This window comes from Hemibagrus wyckioides, linkage group LG14, assembly GCF_019097595.1.
Source record: "Hemibagrus wyckioides isolate EC202008001 linkage group LG14, SWU_Hwy_1.0, whole genome shotgun sequence".
NCBI lineage: Eukaryota > Metazoa > Chordata > Actinopteri > Siluriformes > Bagridae > Hemibagrus > Hemibagrus wyckioides.
Window position 1 is genome coordinate 22,670,000 of NC_080723.1, and position 18,805 is coordinate 22,688,804.

The following is an 18,805-nucleotide window of genomic DNA, read 5'->3' on the forward strand; positions in this document are numbered from 1 at the left end:
TCAATGGTTTAAGGCCCCACTTAGATACTGGTATATTGCACTTCTGCAGCAATGAGAAAAGTGTTTGTTTTTCAACCTTTTTATTAACAAAAAGCATTTGTTTGTTAAGATAGTTATAGCTTTTGTCATTTTTTTACATACACACTGTAAATTAAAGCTATACTTTATAACTTACAGTACAATTTGCCATTATATTACTAAATGTTAATTGGTTATGGAAAGGTATTTACTGAGAATTTAGTAAGAAGCCTGCTGCTGTCGCTTGTGAAAGATGTGGTCAATGCGTGCTCAAGGGTCAGTCTGGATCTGTGTTTTGATGGCTGTCATAGCTGAAAACCCAGCCTCACAAAGGTAGGTGGCGCTGAACTGTAGCAGTACCTTTGTTCCTGCTTCATGACACACTGGATACTCTGCAGGAGTCTCACACCAGAATGTCTCCAATGGTATTTCACCAAAACGAGCTTTCAGAGATAAGATGCTGCTTGATCCTCAGACAGTGCAGGAAAATAACTGTCAAATTTCTCTGACATCCAGTTCCCTCTCTGCTAGAAAGGCACTTGTTTGTTCAAACATGTCGCAGGTTCCTGAAATTGCACAGGATTTCCATAGTTTTAGCTTTCTTTTGAAAGCCTCGACTCGTTCATGCCGGATGATGCAGTTTGTGTTTGCACCCTGCATCGTAATGTTTGGCTTGTTTGTTTAATTGGGTATGTCTGCACGGTAGCTAAGTAGTGCGAGCCATTTTTCATCTCTCAAAATATCACCAAAGATCAGACCTCTTGTCTGCAAGGAAATCACAAAGCTCCTCCCTCAGTTTAAAGATGCAAGTCAGCATTCGCCCCCAGGATAACCATCTCACTTCTGTGTACATGAGCAGCGAGTGGTTTTCAGCACCCACCTCTTCACATCTGTAGCCTGTTGTAGAACGTTATGAACAGTAGGTTCCATTACTTTTGTAGCAAGAACATCTCTGTGCAAAAAGCAATGTGTTGAAGAAACTCACGGGGCCACCGGCTTTTGTCTGCTGGACCACTCTGGAGTGCTTGCCTGTCATCACTGCATCACGGAGCCGTCTGTACAGACACCGATGCAGTTAGCTCAGTTTATTTCATTCGATGTCATGAAACGATCCATGACTCTATAATATCCTTTGCTGTTTTAGTAGTGCGTAGGTCCGCGCAATACAGAAAGTCCTCATGTACTGCCTTTTTCCATTCATAGTGAGCATGTGCAAGCAGGTGTGATGTTTTTGACACGTCTGGTGACTCATCTATCTGTATAGTGAAGTCATTGCTGATAACACTTTAGAACAGACAACACATTGTGGCAAATCCCTGCTTTTCGAAAACAGCAGAAACCCACAGTTAAGGTAACTCTTGTTATGTTGCCGACACTTTGCATGTCCACTCTTAGGATTTTTCGCTGCTGTGGCTTCATCCTCTTGATCCAAAATTGGGGTATTACTGTCATTGACTGAAGAATTTTTTAGAGTAGGAGTCTGTTTATTGACTGACAGTTGAACTACAAATTTGTCCATTATGTTTGCTTTGGCAAAACGCCTGACTGAGAGCTCGGTGCACGTTAGCTACATTTTCTTGTTTCAGCGGGAAAATTATTTTTCATTTCATTGTCTGTACTGCTTATCTGATCTATCCTCGGATCACAGGGAGCCTGCGCCTATCCCAGGCGTCATCGGGCATCAAGGCAGGATACACTCTGGACAGAGTGCCAACTTATCACAGGGCACACACACACACACTACGGGCAATTTAGAGACTCCAGTCAGCCTAGAAGCATGTCTTTGGACTGTGGGAGGAAACCAGAGCACCCGGAGGAAACCCACCAAGCACAGGGAGAATATGCGAACTCCACACACACAGTGAGCAGGAGCGAGACATGAACCCAGGACACTGGAGGTGTGAAGTGAACATGCTAACCACTGAGCCACCATTTAGACACACTAATCAGCCTACAAGGCAAGTCTTTGAACTGGGGGAGGAAACCAAAGAACCCAGAGGAAACCCCTGAAGCATGGGGAGAAGATGTGAACTCTACACATACAGGGCAGAGACATGTGGAATGTAAGCCATTTGAGTGGGATCTGTTAGCTGAATGTTTATAGGTGTTGGCTTACTGACCAAAAGGTTGTGAGTTTGAATCCCAGGTTCATGAAGTTGCTACTGCTGGGCCTTAACCCTCACTTACTCAGTTGTATAAAATGGGATAAACTGTAAGTTGCTCTGGATAAGATTGTCTGCCAAATGCCCTAAATGGTTTAGGAACTGAATTACAAACCTCAGAGGTGTGAGGCAAACATGCTAGGCACCTTAAATGCAGTTGAACTCTACAACTAATGGCTCCTGCAAGTTTTGTTTTGTTAGCCTACTCAAGGGCAGTGGTGGCTCAAGTGATTAAGGCACTAGGTTGTTGATCGGTTGCTGTTTGCTCTGACCCCAACTTCCTCAGCTGGGATGTGAGAAGGAAATTGTTCCACTGTGCTGTAATGTATATGTGGCAATAATAAAGGCTTCATGCCCCAGAAGGTCCCAGGTCCACCAAGATGCCACTTATATAACACTACATATATATATATATATATATATATATATATATATATATATACACTATATTGCCAAAAGTATTCGCTCACCCATCCAAATAATCAGAATCAGGTGTTCCAATCACTTCCATGGCCACAGGTGTATAAAATCAAGCACCTAGGCATGCAGACTGTTTTTACAAACATTTGTGAAAGAATGGGTCGCTCTCAGGAGCTCAGTGAATTCCAGCGTGGAACTGTGATAGGATGCCACCTGTGCAACAAATCCAGTCGTGAAATTTCCTCGCTCCTAAATATTCCACAGTCAACTGTCAGCTGTATTATAAGAACGTGGAAGTGTTTGGGAACGACAGCAACTCAGCCACGAAGTGGTAGGCCACGTAAACTGACGGAGCGGGGTCAGCGGATGCTGAGGCGCATAGTGCGAAGAGGTCGCCAACTTTCTGCAGAGTCAATCGCTACAGGCCTCCAAACTTCATGTGGCCTTCAGATTAGCTCAAGAACAGCGCGCAGAGAGCTTCATGGAATGGGTTTCCATGGCCGAGCAGCTGCATCCAAGCCATACATCACCAAGTGCAATGCAAAGCGTTGGATGCAGTGGTGTAAAGCACGCCGCCACTGGACTCTAGAGCAGTGGAGACGCGTTCTCTGGAGTGACGAATCACGCTTCTCCATCTGGCAATCTGATGGACGAGTCTGGGTTTGGCGGTTGCCAGGAGAACGGTACTTGTCTGACTGCATTGTGCCAAATGTAAAGTTTGGTGGAGGGGGGATTATGGTGTGGGGTTGTTTTTCAGGAGCTGGGCTTGGCCCCTTAGTTCCAGTGAAAGGAACTCTGAATGCTTCAGCATACCAAGACATTTTGGACAATTCCATGCTCCCAACTTTGTGGGAACAGTTTGGAGCTGGCCCCTTCCTCTTCCAACATGACTGTGCACCAGTGACCAAAGCAAGGTCCATAAAGACATGGATGACAGAGTCTGGTGTGGATGAACTTGACTGGCCTTCACAGAGTCCTGACCTCAACCCGATAGAACACCTTTGGGATGAATTAGAGCGGAGACTGAGAGCCAGGCCTTCTCGTCCAACATCAGTGTGTGACCTCACAAATGCGCTTCTGGAAGAATGGTCAAAAATTCCCATAAACACACTCCTAAACCTTGTGGACAGCCTTCCCAGAAGAGTTGAAGCTGTTATAGCTGCAAAGGGTGGACCGATGTCATATTGAACCCTATGGATTAGGAATGGGATGTCACTTAAGTTCATATGCGAGTCAAGGCAGGTGAGCGAATACTTTTGGCAATATAGTGTGTATATATATATATATATATAAGCTTGATTGCAGCAGATGTTTTTAGAATGTTGCAGAAACGTTATATTTAGATTTATTGTCTGCTTTACTGAAAGTTCTAGTAGGTTTTCTGTTGAATTATCAGACGTTTCCCATGGCCGGTGGTGAATGAGGTGAACTGGATGCCCATATGTTGCTCATTAGCCACTAAAGCTCAGCATTAAATCTACAAACATACTGGGTTTACACTCGGTGATGAAGATGTAGAGGTTGTTTGTTTTCAGCTCTCTCCTCCTCCTCTGCCCTGTTGTCTGCGTCTGAGGTTTCCGAGTTTAAAGGAAAGGTTCTTTGGAAATGAGTATTTTTGTTGCCGGAGCTGCTGTGGCAGAACTGATGGTTAATCGCCACATAATAACAGTGTGTGAGTTCCTGTTCACACTCACAGCCACTTAAAACAACACTATTTCTAGCAACAGGAACAATAAATACTAAATCTCAAACCACACTGAAGGGATTAAATACAAAGGGAATTTAGTAATTCTTGAGAAATATGGCGGCTGTAAAGCGTGATTTTATGACACAGTGACCTGCAGCCAGAGTTTCAATATTCATTAGAATTAAATATAAATTTTTACGTCTTTTGGGTGGAGAGTCCCAGAAAAACCAAAATGCAGTTTATAACGTTGTAAAGTCTTAGAAGTGTCTCAACATGGAACTCATTTCCTGTCAAGAGTAACTGTACGTAAATACCGTGTGATGTAATCAAAATTTTATCTATCTTTTATTTATTTATCCATAGACAGTCATCTTGACAGCTGCCTTGATACTTGGCCCTGCCCCCTTGTCTTATTTAGCCATACACTTGGCCACTCCCCTCAGCTCTCTAGAGGTACACAATTAGCCACTCCTCTTAACTCTTCAGATCTACACACCTGGCCACTCCCCTTAGGTTTCCAGATCTATACCTGGCCACTCCCCTTAACTCTCTAGATCTATACCAGGCCACTCCCCTTAACTCTCCAGATCTACAGATCTGACCACTCCCCTTAACTCTCCAGATCTACAGACCTGGCCACTCCCCTTAACTTTCCAGATCTATACCTGGCCACTCCCCTTAACTCTCTAGATCCATACGTGGCCACTCCCCTTAACTTTCTAGATCTATATGTGGCCACTCCCCTCTAGATCTATGCATGGCTACTCCCCTTAACTCTACAGATATATACCCAACCACTCCCCTCAGCTCTCCAGATCTATACCTGGCCACTCCCCTTAACTCCTTAGATCTATACCTGGACACTTTCCATCAGCTCTCTAGATCTACACACTTAGCCACTCCCCTTAACTCTCCTGATCTATACCTGGCCACTCCCCATCAGCTCTCTAGATCTACACACTTAGCCACTCCCCTTAACTCTTCAGATCTACGCACCTGGTCACTCCCCTTAGCTTTCCAGATCTATACCTGGCCACTCCCCTTAACTCTCCAGATCTACACATTTAGCCACTCCCCTTAGCTCTCCAGATTTACACACCTGGTGACTCCCCCCAAACTCTCCAGATCTACACACCTGGCCACTCCCCTCAGCTCTCCAGATCTTCATACCTAACCCCTCTCCTTAATTCTTCAAATCTACACATCTGGCCACTCCCCTTAACTCTTTAGATCTACACACCTAGCCACTCCCCAAGCTCTCCAGATGGACACACCTAGCCACTCCCCAAGCTCTCCAGACGGACACACCTAGCCACTTCCTCCAGCTCTCCAGAGTCATATACCGGGCCAGTCCAAAAAAAAAGGTGAACTCATGTCTAGTCCTCTAAAATTGAGATATTTTCTAAAATATTATTAGAAAATTATTTCTGAAACAAACTCTAATTCATACACATGCATGTTTATGGCATTGTTGTTAGAAAATAGACAAAGGTATGACACTTCTTTCAGAAAAAACTTTTATTATTGTCACCCTTGGCCTGAATAGAAGGGTTAAATGATCCTGCTAACTTCTTCTAATGATTCTGACAGAAGTTAATGGTTTAGGACACAGGCCAGTTTAGTCCCAGCATGCCCTGCTCCAGCTGGAGTCCCGTATACCACAACAACAATATAAAAATAGGTACGTTCAGAACGTCATCCTGGGATCATTTTAATGCTAATTACTAATGCTAGAGCAGGTTTTATGGCACCGGTCCCACATTTAGTGTGTGTGTGTGTGTAGAGTATGATTCTATAACTGACCTAAACACAAAGAGCTCTTTTAGTGGCAGAGGCAGGCTGCATGCCCACTGCGGACCTCCACAGCTATTTCCTGCTCCACCCTTGCAGTTTGGCGCTGAACTTCTCTCTCTCTCTCTGTCTGTCTCTCTCTCTCTCTCTCTCTCTCTGTCCAGCACAAATCGGCTGGTCAGTTTTTCTGTACAAAGTTATGATCTTCACATACGACAGTCATGATCTTCACATGTATGCTAAAGATATATTTATTTTCGTATGATAGCTAATTTTCTTTCACAGATCTTCATCTTACTTTGTCTAAAATTCCTGAAATTCATTCATTTTTTAAGATATCAGACAGTGGATAATCAGACCTGACTCATATGAGGGTGTGTTAAAGGAATGTCTCGCATGCAGAAGACCCTGGACAGCCTTTTAAACACTGCATACTAAATAAACATCTACTGGATTAAAAGGGCATGTGTAATATATTTCACACACAGTTAGTGATGTAAGCTCATCTCCCAGTACGCTGGTATTCCACTCCACCTCCATATACATAAACCGAATCCTATCAGCTCCAGCTAGACTCTGGCCTGGTGTCCCACAAGGGTCAGTGCTAGGCACCCTTCTGCAATCCATCTAAATCCAGTGAATGTCCTCATTGTTGTCTTATTATTCCAATCCTGATGACACTCATCTCACACAATCATGTTTCAGCTTGGATCTGAGCATGTCTAGCCAACATTTCATCACCTCAGGTCAAATCCTAGCAACACGCAGCTGCTGGAGAAGCATGCCCATGTGAACATCTTGTGATCTTTCTGGAAAATAAACAAATAAACATGCATCCTTGGTGTAGGACAAACAACTGTCCTTCTGTCCACACATCGCTAACCTGACATGCTTTCCATGAAGAAGACATCTTGTCCTCTCAAGATTAGACTACTGCTTCTTGCTCCTGGTACGTCTTCCTCACTGCGAGCCTTGAAACTGATCCAATATGGCACCGAACTTGTTCTCCTACTCCGCTGTATCTGCCTGCATCATACTCAAAACTCAGATACCTACAAAGATAAAATCAGACATGAAGCCAATGATCAAATTCTGCTCAATACGAGATTGCCTTCGAGCTACTAGCACCTGAATTTTACCCGCAATCCCTCATGACACAACCTAGATCAAGGTTCTTCTCTGTCCTGGCAACCAAGTAATGGACCAAACTTGTCCTGGATTTCTGAACAGCTGAGTCACTGACTGTCTTCAGGAGAAGGCTAAAGCCCCACCTCTTCGCTAAGAACTCAAACAAGCACTCCAGAGAGAGAGTGAAAAAATTCAAACCCAGGCTTCTACTTTGTGCTCAAATTCATTTGTACTAACTTCTTTCTACCAGCTTGATGGTTTAACCCAGACCCTGACCCTGACCTCTGAGTACGGGTGTGAGGGTACGATTTTAAATAGAGACTAAAAAACACACAGTGTGATGAATATAGATGTGATATAGTGTGTTAATGTATGGTTCCTGCTGTCTGAAAGCCTCCATTGTGGTTCTATAAAATCCACCCTGTCTCTCTATGTGTGTGTGTGTGTGTGTGTGCGAGTATAACGTACACACACAAGGACTGTTTAAATTCACCATGACGTCTGGAGACCCAAATTAAGACGTGAGGAGTCAGATTGAGCAGAAGGAGCTGGGTCTGTCAGGAGTTTAGGGACAGGGTTTGTTTTGGTTAAGTGTGTGGGTGTAAATTACAGTTGAGCTTTAACACTCCTCCCTGTGTTTTACTCTCAATCTGTGTGTGTGTGTGTGTGTGTGTGTGTGTGAAGTATGGACAGACACAGAGAGGGTCAGAGACAGGAAAGTAAGTAAGAGATGTACACGATGGAGGGAAAGAGGATAAAGAGATAATGACAAGGAGAGAAGAAAGAGAGAGAAATAAAGGAGAGTGCTAGAATGAGAGAGAATGAAGAAAGGGATTACGGGGTGGAGAGAGAAGGAACGAGAGACGAGGAAAAAAAACAAAAAATGAGAAAGTGAGAGAAAACAGGGTGTGGAAAAAAGAAAGAGAGAGAGAGAGAGAGAAATTTTTTCTTTAAAAATATAGAACCTCTAAGGGACCTTAAGGGTTTCCCAATCAGGCAGAATTCCACCTAGAGCCCATGTACAAACCCATACAGAAACAATAAACCTGTACAGAACCGATAAAACTGTACAGAACAAATAAATTCGTACAGAACCAATAAAACTGTACAGAACAAATAAATTCGTACAGAACCAATAAACCTGTATAGAACCAATGAAACTGTGCAGAAACTGTACAGAACCGATAAACCCGTACAGAACCAATGAAACTGTGCAGAACCAATAAAACTGTACAGAACCAATAAATTCGTACAGAACCAATAAACCCGTACAGAACCAATGAAACTGTGCAGAACCAATAAAACTGTACAGAACCAATAAATTCATACAGAACCAATAAACCCATACAGAACCAATAAAATGGTACAGAACCAATAAACCTGTACAGAACCAATAAAATGGTACAGAACCAATAAACCCATACAGAACCAATAAAATGGTACAGAACCAAAAAACTGGTACAGAATTCTGCAGAGAAAGAGAGAGAGAGAGAGAGAGAGAGAGAGAGAAGGAAGAATTGCTAATGGAGAGCAAACTTTTGCCTCTTTCTGTGGAAAGATGTGTGTGTGTGTGAGTGTGTGTGTAAAGTAAAGCACCTCCTAGAATCACAGTCCTCTCTGTCCTGTGTCCCTCCCCTCCCCTCTCTCTCTCTCTCTCTCTCTCTTTCTCTCTCTCTCTCACACACACACACACACACACACAGTTCAGGTCCACACTCGACTCATGTTCACACACCAGGTGAACATCTGGTGAGCTTCTGAAGCTTCACACAGACACACGGATAACTTTATTCAGAATCCGATGGTTCATTAACAGAAGGTAAGTGTGTGTGTGTGTGTGTGTGTGTGTTCAGTTGTTTTGTGTTTTAGTGCTGTTAACTTGGTGCAGATTTGTCTGGATACAAGAAGCTGAAGAAGAAAGTGAGGAGAAGTGAAAGAACAAGGCAAGGTTCATTAATAAATAATATGCTTAATGAAATAAAATAAAACAAGATAAAAAATAAAGTAAGATAAAATAAGATAAAACAAGATAAAATAAAATAGAATAAAATAAGATAAAATAAAATAAGATAAAATAAAATAAGGCTTAAATTTTAACGGAAATACAACTTAAAAAAGATCATAGAGAAAAGAAAGGGCAGGAGGGATAGGAGAAAGGGTGAAAAAACTAATAAATAACTGATAAAATAATAAATACACATTGAATACACTATATAATACAAGAATAGATGGAGAGATTGTAGAAAGAAAAAAGTGAGTGAGTGGGATTTCCTAATGGCAACGTTTTTTTAAAAAGAATCTAAGAAAGAGAGAGAGAGAGAGAGAGAGAGAGAGTGAGAGAGAGAGAGAGAATGAGAAAAGAAGAAAAAGTTAAACAAAAAAGAGAACTTCATATGAGGAAGAATAAAATGGAGGAAAAAACCTAAACAAAACGGATGAAAAAAAAAAACACAAACAAAAAAGGATGAGAAATGAAAAAATAAAACACAAACAAATGAGAATAAGAACAGAAGAAAAAGACCGAAAGAGAAAGAAAGAACAAAGATAAGAATAGAGAAAAAGAAACAAACAAACAAACAAACAAAAGAAGAAAAAAACAAGAGGGCAGATAGGAGAAGGACGAATAAAAGAAAGAAATGAACGAAGAAGAAAAGAAAGAACGATTGTTATAGAATATCATAGCTTCCTGTCATGGGGCTCGGAGCGATGTGATCGGTCGGTTGCTATAGCAACAGCACTATATAGCTTCACTTATATTCGGTAAACAAATGAGTGTTTTCTGTTAAATCTTTTTTAATAATTTCTAATAATCACTGCAGAACCGTGTGTGTGTGTGTGCGTGTGTGTGTTTATAACCCAGTGCACACATTTCATCTTGCTTTATTGTGGTCAGTTGTTTTTATCTTCCACATGAACGTTCTGTAGTAAAATCCTCTCATGTGGATGAAGAGATGATTCACCGTTAGCGCTTTTTTGGTAGCACATGGTGTTGGTGTTTATGAGCAGGTTCCACACGGACGGCTCACTTTTAAGCTATTCGTGACTGGTACTGAAGCAACATTGCTATTTCCTCACTATCACAGGAACCTCGGTTAGCGGAGGATGCTAATTGTTATCGGTGTAATTATAGTTGTAAGGAGGGTTTTTTTGGTAATTCATCACCACTTTTGAGTAGAATGTTGACACTTTCCTCAGAAGTGGTCATTTCTACGGTCACTGCACCTTCAGAAATGTCTGAATGAAAAACTAGCTAGATAAACCATTAGCCTCTTTTTAGCTAGGAGGGGAGGTGTAATTTGTGTTCTCAGAGCTGATTGGTTGCTAAGCTCAGCTGGCAGTTAGAATTCGAATTGTGGAGCGTTCCATTTGTGTATGTTAACGGGGGGTGGGATGTTCATTTTTGGCTGAAGTTTTTCAAATTTTAAATAAATTGTAAACACAGCATGATGGATGTTAAAGAGACCAGTTTTTCAGTCAGGTATTAATCTATATCACAAGGTTTATTAACAGTATTTTGGCTGTAGTTCCCCTTTTAGTTTATGCTTCTTATATATATATATATATATATATATATATATTTTGTCACTTGACTAGGCTGTTACCATAGCAACAGTAACGTATTAGAACAAGCATATTCATATAAATCTGTAAAAAACTAATCAAAACCTTCTGACCAATCAGAATCCAGAACTCAAACAGCGCTGGGATGTCACAACTCCTCCCAGTGACTGTGACTTAATGATCAATATGTTCTGTCAAATGATGTTTGAAACTGATCCAATATGTTTATTGACATTTGGAAATTTAGCTATGGAAAATTGAACGTGCACACACACACACACACACACAGACAGCGGTGGTAGTGCGGGTTGTAGCAGGTTGTTGGTTACAGGATACAGAGAGGCTGCTTGGAAATGGTGTGTGTCAGCATTGTTTAGTCTGTGATTCATAGCTATTTGTGTGTGTGTGTGTGTGTGTGTTTGGTATCTGATTGAGATATTTTTAAGACGACGCGGCTTCCTAAACAAACACATCACATGGAATGACTCACACTAAATACAGCCTATTATTACATTTCTGTGCTGTGTGTGTGTGTGTGTTTAGGGGGCATTGGTGCATAGCATAGCTTCATAGTTTGTACTTTAACCACACTGTGTTCTGTGTGGAAAGAGTGTTACGACAACAATAATTTACTTCTTAACAACTAGAGAGAGAGAGAGAGAGAGAGAGATGGTGAGACAGAGACAGACAGAGAAAGAAGACAGACAGAGAATAAAACAGTAAAAAGGACAAAGAAAGAGACAGAAAGACATATGGTGCAGGGTGGAGTGAGAGACAGAGTGAGACAGAAAGATAGAGTGAGGGAGTCAGAATGAGAGTGACATATAGTAAGACTTGCAAAGCTAGAGAGAGAAATGGAGATGAGACAGACAGACAGACAAAAACAGAGTGAGACCCACTGAGAGAAACAGAGATGAGAGAGAGAGAGAGAGAGAGACATGGGAAGAGTGAGATAGATAATAAGATGGTGAGACAGAGTGAAAGAGAACAAGGATAGAGAGAGACAGAGTGAAAGAGAGTAAAGATAGAGAGACATGCAGAGCGTCTCTGAGCGTCTCTCCCCGACCCCGGTGTCCCCCAGCAGGAGCTCGGCTGTGTTCAGTCTGAGAGCTGATAGGGATCAGGGAGGAGGGAGGAGGGTGATGGGTGGAGGGTAGCAGGGCGGCTGTGTCTCATTTCTGTAGATTACACCCTGCAGTAATTACCAGTCTTTAAACAGGAAGTGAGCAGGAAGAGAATGGCATGGCCCCTCTGTCTCTGGCCCGGGGTGTCAAGGTCATGCGGTTCAGAGAGTCGCCACGGCTGTGTCCCAAACGCACTCCAGCTGTGTCCCAAACGCACTCCAGCTGTGTCCCAAACGCTCACATTCCACAGTAGAATTCATCACCATAAACTCTGAACATAGTTGTAAGTCCATTTCCCACCGTAAACGGTCATTTTATTGACTTTATTATTAGTTATAGACTTGTTTTCTAGTGTTCTTACAATGTTTGTGGCTAAGGACAGATGTGTATTTCCCATAATGCACTGCACATCATAGAATTGTGTAAATATTGCATATGAAGTGAAGAAATTCTTTAAATCTCGAATGTGAACTGTTCCTAAATCAGTTTGGAACACAGCCACTAACAGAAAGCTCGTAGCGAAGCTAATTATACTCCAGAGCCGGACAAGTGGCTTTCGCGTTTTTGAAGTCATTTCCTGTGTGTTGCCTGTTTTACTTCTTTCCCTCCCCCGACACACACATAAAACACACACACACACGCACACACACGTACACACACACACACTTCCTGTCTTTCCCTCAGAGACAGTGACGTAATCAGGGATTCGCTCATTTTCCAGTGTGGAGTGTGTGTGAAGAACATTAAAGTTTTGCTTCTGTGGGAAAACTGGAGACGTCCAAATCAGAGCACACACACACATACACACACACACATACACATACACACACACACATACACACACATACACACACACACGTGCATGGGCTGGAGAGTTGCCACACACACACACACACACACGTGCATGGGCTGGAGAGTTGCCACACACACACACACACACATGTGCATGGGCTGGAGAGTTGCCACACACACACACACACACACACACACACACATATAGTTTGTGTTTAGTTTCTGAGTGTTTAGAGCATGAATGTTCAGCACCTCATAATGTATATGTACGTATCTGTACAGACCATGATTCAGTGATTAGTAGCTACAGGAGTGTTTAGTGTCTCAGTGTTTAACTTCTGAGTGTTTAGTGTCTCAGTGTTAACCTTCTGAGTGTTTAGTGTCTCAGTGTTTAACTTCTGAGTGTTTAGTGTCTCAGTGTTTAACTTCTGAGTGTTTAGTGTCTCAGTGTTTAACTTCTGAGTGTTTAGTGTCTGAGTGTTTAGTGTCTCAGTGTTAACCTTCTGAGTGTTTAGTGTCTCAGTGTTTAACTTCTGAGTGTTTAGTGTCTCAGTGTTAACCTTCTGAGTGTTTAGTGTCTCAGTGTTTAACTTCTGAGTGTTTAGTGACTCAGTGTTTAGTGTCTCGGTGTTTAACTTATGAGTGTTTAGTGTTTCGGTGTTTAGTGTCTCAGTGTTTAACTTCTGAGTGTTTAGTGTCTCGGTGTTTAGTGTCTCGGTGTTTAACTTATGAGTGTTTAGTGTTTCGGTGTTTAGTGTCTCAGTGTTTAACTTCTGAGTGTTTAGTGTCTCAGTGTTTAACTTCTGAGTGTTTAGTGTTTGGCTTTTAAGTGTTTAGTGTCTCGGTGTTTAACTTCTGAGTGTTTAGTGTCTCAGTGTTTAACTTCTGAGTGTTTAGTGTCTCAGTGTTAACCTTCTGAGTGTTTAGTGTCTGAGTGTTTAACTTCTGAGTGTTTAGTGTCTCAGTGTTTAACTTCTGAGTGTTTAGTGTCTCAGTGTTTAACTTCTGAGTGTTTAGTGTCTGAGTGTTTAACTTCTGAGTGTTTAGTGTCTCAGTGTTTAACTTCTGAGTGTTTAGTGTCTCAGTGTTTAACTTCTGAGTGTTTAACTTCTGAGTGTTTAGTGTCTGAGTGTTTAGTGTCTCAGTGTTTAACTTCTGAGTGTTTAGTGTCTGAGTGTTTAACTTCTGAGTGTTTAGTGTCTGAGTGTTTAGTGTCTCAGTGTTTAACTTCTGAGTGTTTAGTGTCTGTGTTTAACTTCTGAGTGTTTAGTGTCTCAGTGTTTAACTTCTGAGTGTTTAGTGTCTCAGTGTTTAACTTCTGAGTGTTTAACTTCTGAGTGTTTAGTGTCTGAGTGTTTAACTTCTGAGTGTTTAGTGTCTCAGTGTTTAACTTCTAAGTGATTAGTGTCTGAGTGTTTAACTTCTGAGTGTTTAACTTCTGAGTGTTTAGTGTCTCAGTGTTTAACTTCTGAGTGTTTAGTGTCTGAGTGTTTAACTTCTGAGTGTTTAGTGTTTCGGTGTTTAGTGTCTCAGTGTTTAACTTATGAGTGTTTAGTGTTTCGGTGTTTAGTGTCTGAGTGTTTAACTTATGAGTGTTTAGTGTCTCGGTGTTTAACTTCTGAGTGTTTAGTGTCTCAGTGTTTAACTTCTGAGTGTTTAGTGTTTGGCTTTTAAGTGTTTAGTGTCTCGGTGTTTAACTTCTGAGTGTTTAGTGTCTCAGTGTTTAACTTCTGAGTGTTTAGTGTCTGAGTGTTTAGTGTCTGAGTGTTTGGTGTCTCAGTGTTTAACTTCTGAGTGTTTAGTGTCTCAGTGTTTAACTTCTGAGTGTTTAGTGTCTCGGTGTTTAACTTATGAGTGTTTAGTGTTTCGGTGTTTAGTGTCTCAATGTTTAACTTCTGAGTGTTTAGTGTCTCGGTGTTTAACTTCTGAGTGTTTAGTGTCTCAGTGTTTAACTTCTGAGTGTTTAGTGTTTGGCTTTTAAGTGTTTAGTGTCTCGGTGTTTAACTTCTGAGTGTTTAGTGTCTCAGTGTTTAGCTTCTGAATGTTTAGTGTTTCAGTGTTTGATTTGAGTGTTTATTGTCTCAATGTTTAACTTCTGAGTGTTTAGTGTCTCAGTGTTTAACTTCTGAGTGTTTAGTGTCTCAGTGTTTGGCTTTTAAGTGTTTAGTGTCTCGGTGTTTAACTTCTGAGTGTTTAGTGTCTCAGTGTTTAGCTTCTGAATGTTTAGTGTTTCAGTGTTTGATTTGAGTGTTTATTGTCTCAATGTTTAGTGTCTCAGTGTTTAGTGTGTCATCTTCTCAGCTGTAATCATTCCCTCTCAGTGATTCCCTCTCAGTGTTTATCAGCTACTGGTGTGTTTGTTGTCCGAGAGTTTTGGATGTCTCACTGTTTACCTTCTGAGTGTTTGGCTTCTTAACATTTAGCATCTGAGTCTTTAACTTCTCAATGTTTAGCTTCAGAGTATTGAGATTGTGAGTGTTTAACTTTTCAGTGTTAGTGTTTAGATTCAGAGTGTTTGGCTCCCAGTATAAGCGGCTCCCAGTGTTTAGCTTCTCTTTGTTTAAATCCTATGTTTATATTCTCAGTCTTTAGCTTCTAGGTCTTTGGTTTCTCAGTGTTTGGATTTGTAATGTGTAGCTTCAGTGCATCATAGTGTTTACCTTCTCTGGGTTTATCTTCTCATTCTTTCAGTGGAAATTAATGTGAATATTTTGTTATTTAGTTCATATTGTCAGATCATGTGAAACAGCTCCACTTGTATTCAGGCAAAAACAATCGATCTCTGTTCAGCATATTTTATTAATAGCTAAAAAGTAAGAAAAATCCACTTTTACTGATGCAAAAGTTAATTGATTATTGATCAGACGAGTATGATGCAGGGTTATCAGTGTGTGTGTGACCTGACAGCATGTCTAACACACTATCTGTATGTGTGTGTGTTTCAGGAGTGTGAGGTGAGTAACAGGAAGTGTGATGAGGGTCGTGTGTGTGTGACAGAGAGACAGAAGACAACAGAATGAATCCTGTGAGGAAAGACATGGAGCTGCTGAGCAACAGCATGGCCACCTACGCTCACATTACAGGTGTGTATCAAACACACACACACAAAGTTGAATTCCAGTTATTATTGACTTTTCAGCATCAGAGATTTTATCCTTATCTAATTTGCTCTGAATTTTGTGGAACATCCAGGAAACAAGTTAGCTCTTGTTATTTAGATCAGCTAGAAACAAATATCCTCTCCCTTCCTATAGAATAAGAGTCCCCCCAAAAATACTGAGAGCTAACAGTTACAGAGCTCTGACACTGGAGACTCCTTTCATAAATGATTTTTAAAGTGTATACTCCATTTATGATGAGATTTAGATTATATGGTGCTTTCTCCGTACAGGACAGTGTTATTATATACGGTTATATTTACTGTATGTAAAACCTCCAGAAATCTGATAAAATCCTAGCTCATAAATCATAGTGTCAGACTATCTTGTGTTTTTTAAGACCAGTTATATTGATGTTATGGAAATGCCATAGAGATGGATTTGATTCGTAGAGATGATTCGTTATAAAGAATAATTTCCAAAGAATGAATCGTTCAGGAGGCTGAATAAATGCTGAATGATTGTTCCAGGTTGTGTAAATCACATATACACCGATCAGCCAAAACATTATTAAAACATCACCTGCCCAATATTGTGCTGACCCGTTGAGGCATGGACCCCACTGAATCCCTGAAGGTGTGCTGTGGTATCTGGCACCAAGATGTTAGCAGCAGAAGTCGTTATGAGTTTGGAGGTGTGGTCTCCATGGATCGGACTTGTTTGTCCAGCACATCCCACAGACGCTCGTTTGGATTGAGATCTGGGGAATTTTGGAGGCGGAGTCAACACCTCAAACTGAAATCTGTAAAAGAAAACATGATCCATCAGACCAGCCCACCTTCTTCCATTGCTCTGTGGTCCAGTTCTACTGCTCACGTGCCCATAGTTACTGCTTTCAGTGGTGCACAGGGGTCAGCATAGGCACTCTGACTGGTCTGCGGCTATGCAACTTCATACGCAACAAACTTGTAGAGCACTGTGTATTCTGACAGCTTTCTATCAGAACCAGCATTAAGTTCTTCAGCAATTTGAGCAACAGTAGCTCATCTGTTGGATCGGATCACACGGGCCAGCCTTCACCCCCCATGTACATCAGTGAGCCTCAACCACCCATGACCTTGTCACCGGTTCACCGTTCCTTCCTTGGACCACTTTTGATAGATACTGACCACTGCAGACCGGGAACACCCCACAAAAGCTGCAGTTTTGGAGATGCTCTGATCCAGTGGTCTAGCCATCACAATTTGGCCCTTTGTCAAACTCACTCAAATCCTTACACTTGTCCATTTTTCCTGCTTCTAACACATCAACTTTGAGGACAAAATGTTGACTTGCTGCCTAATATATCCCACCCACTAACAGGTGCCATGATGAGGAGATCATCAGTCTTATTCACTTCACCTCTCACTGCTCACAGTGTTATGGTTGATCGGTGTAGCTTCGTATTGAAAAGTTAACGTTTGAAATTGTGTCATCTTCCACACAGAGAACACAGAGAGCTTTGCGCTCTACTTCATGCTGGGCGTGTGTTTCGGGCTGCTCCTGGCTCTGACGCTCCTCATCCTGGGCTTCGCCTGCAGACCAAGAAGAAACGCCGTGAAGAAAGCTTCCTCCTCTGAGCAGAAACGTCTTAAAGAATCCAACGAGGAAGACGAGGAGGAACGACTGGGTAAGAGCGATGCGGAAGGAGAGGAAGAGGTGCCCGATGTCACCGTAGCACCTGTATGCGAGCAGAACCAATCCAACGGTACCATCAGCAGCGTGAACGTTTTCTCTTCGGCCGACGAGCTGGAAAGAGCTCGCCGTTTAGAGGAGCGCGAACGCATCGTCAGAGAAATCTGGAGAAACGGACAGCCGGATCTTCTGACCAACGGGACGGGAACGCTCGGCCGCGTGCACTATCACTAGCGATGTATAAAAGATGATTTTGATACAATATACTGTACAGCGAATATTTTGCACTTATTTTTGAGACTAACCCTGATACAAGTCTCGTATATTTTGTACACGTTTAAGAATAAACCTTTTATACGACAGAGTGTCTGTTTATACTTTATGATGTCTCTGTGGAATTTAAAAATAAAGCTCCTTTCAGCTCACTCAGCATCCTGTTGGATCCCACGCTCAGGCAGAAAACTTCACCCCTCATTTCTCAGGCTTGCACTTCCTGTCGCTGCTCTCCCACTGTGTAACAGAAACAAATCTCCTCCCTAGAGGACATTAAAAAGATTTCAGATGTCAAAGCATTTGCTCTAAAGTTCCACCAAAGACACGTACCAGTTTCCTGTGTGCTGCTGAATTCTGCCTTCTGATTGGCTCTGGTTTAATAATTCATCACATCAGCACATCATCCTGGGAACGAGGCAGGAATGCACACACTTATTCAGGAGTCATCATTCCAGCTACTGGGAAGTGGGAAGAAACCTGTAAACGTGGAGGAAACCCACAAGGAGACGATGGGGATCTCCACACAGAGACTGAGCCAAAACCTCATAATATAGATTTAGAGCTAACTTCATGAGCACCCATTTATCTTACGATTTTTTAAACACAATCATTTAACCCTTTCATTCACAGCATCCAGACTTCCATAACCTCCAGATAGCTGCTGATTTTTATTCCTCTGAATCCTGACTCTTCTCAGTCTCAGCACAGCTCTCTAAACTTGGTAACGAACATTAGCTTTCCTAAATAATAAAGCATGTAACTTCAGAGCTATACTGCCTATTTGTTAAACCAAATCTAAATCAGTTTAATAAACAATTCTGTATTTTTTATTATTATTTACATTATTTCCTGTCCAGTGTCACCCAAATGAGGATGTGGTTCCCATCTGAGCCTGGTTCCTCTAAAGGTTTCTTCCTCATGTCATGTATTGAGTTTTTCCCTGCTCATTAGGGCTAAAATGTTATAATTATTTATTTTTTCTATATGTCTATACTTCTCTAAAGCTGCTTTGAGATGACATCCATTGTTGAAAGCTCTATGCAAATACATTGAACTGTACTAAAAGTTACACATGCT

General features: G+C 41.6%; 1 protein-coding gene across 1 annotated transcript; it reads left to right on the forward strand.

Moving 5' to 3' along the window:
- The first annotated feature begins 8,866 nt into the window (after nt 1-8,866).
- On the forward strand, nt 8,867-17,817 carry eva1bb (eva-1 homolog Bb (C. elegans)). Its single transcript, XM_058408034.1, has 3 exons — nt 8,867-9,025; nt 15,629-15,766; nt 17,268-17,817. The coding sequence occupies exons 2-3, from the start codon at nt 15,700-15,702 to the stop codon at nt 17,687-17,689; spliced, it is 489 nt and encodes a 162-aa protein (XP_058264017.1). The 5' UTR covers nt 8,867-9,025; nt 15,629-15,699; the 3' UTR covers nt 17,690-17,817.
- Nucleotides 17,818-18,805: the final 988 nt, after the last annotated feature.

Coding starts and splice junctions, on each gene's coding strand:
- eva1bb (XM_058408034.1), top strand. CDS start 15,700: ATGAATCCTGTGAGGAAAGACATGGAGCTGCTGAGCAACAGCATGGCC. Junction 15,767..17,267: donor CACCTACGCTCACATTACAG/GTGTGTATCAAA, acceptor TCTTCCACACAG/AGAACACAGAGAGCTTTGCG.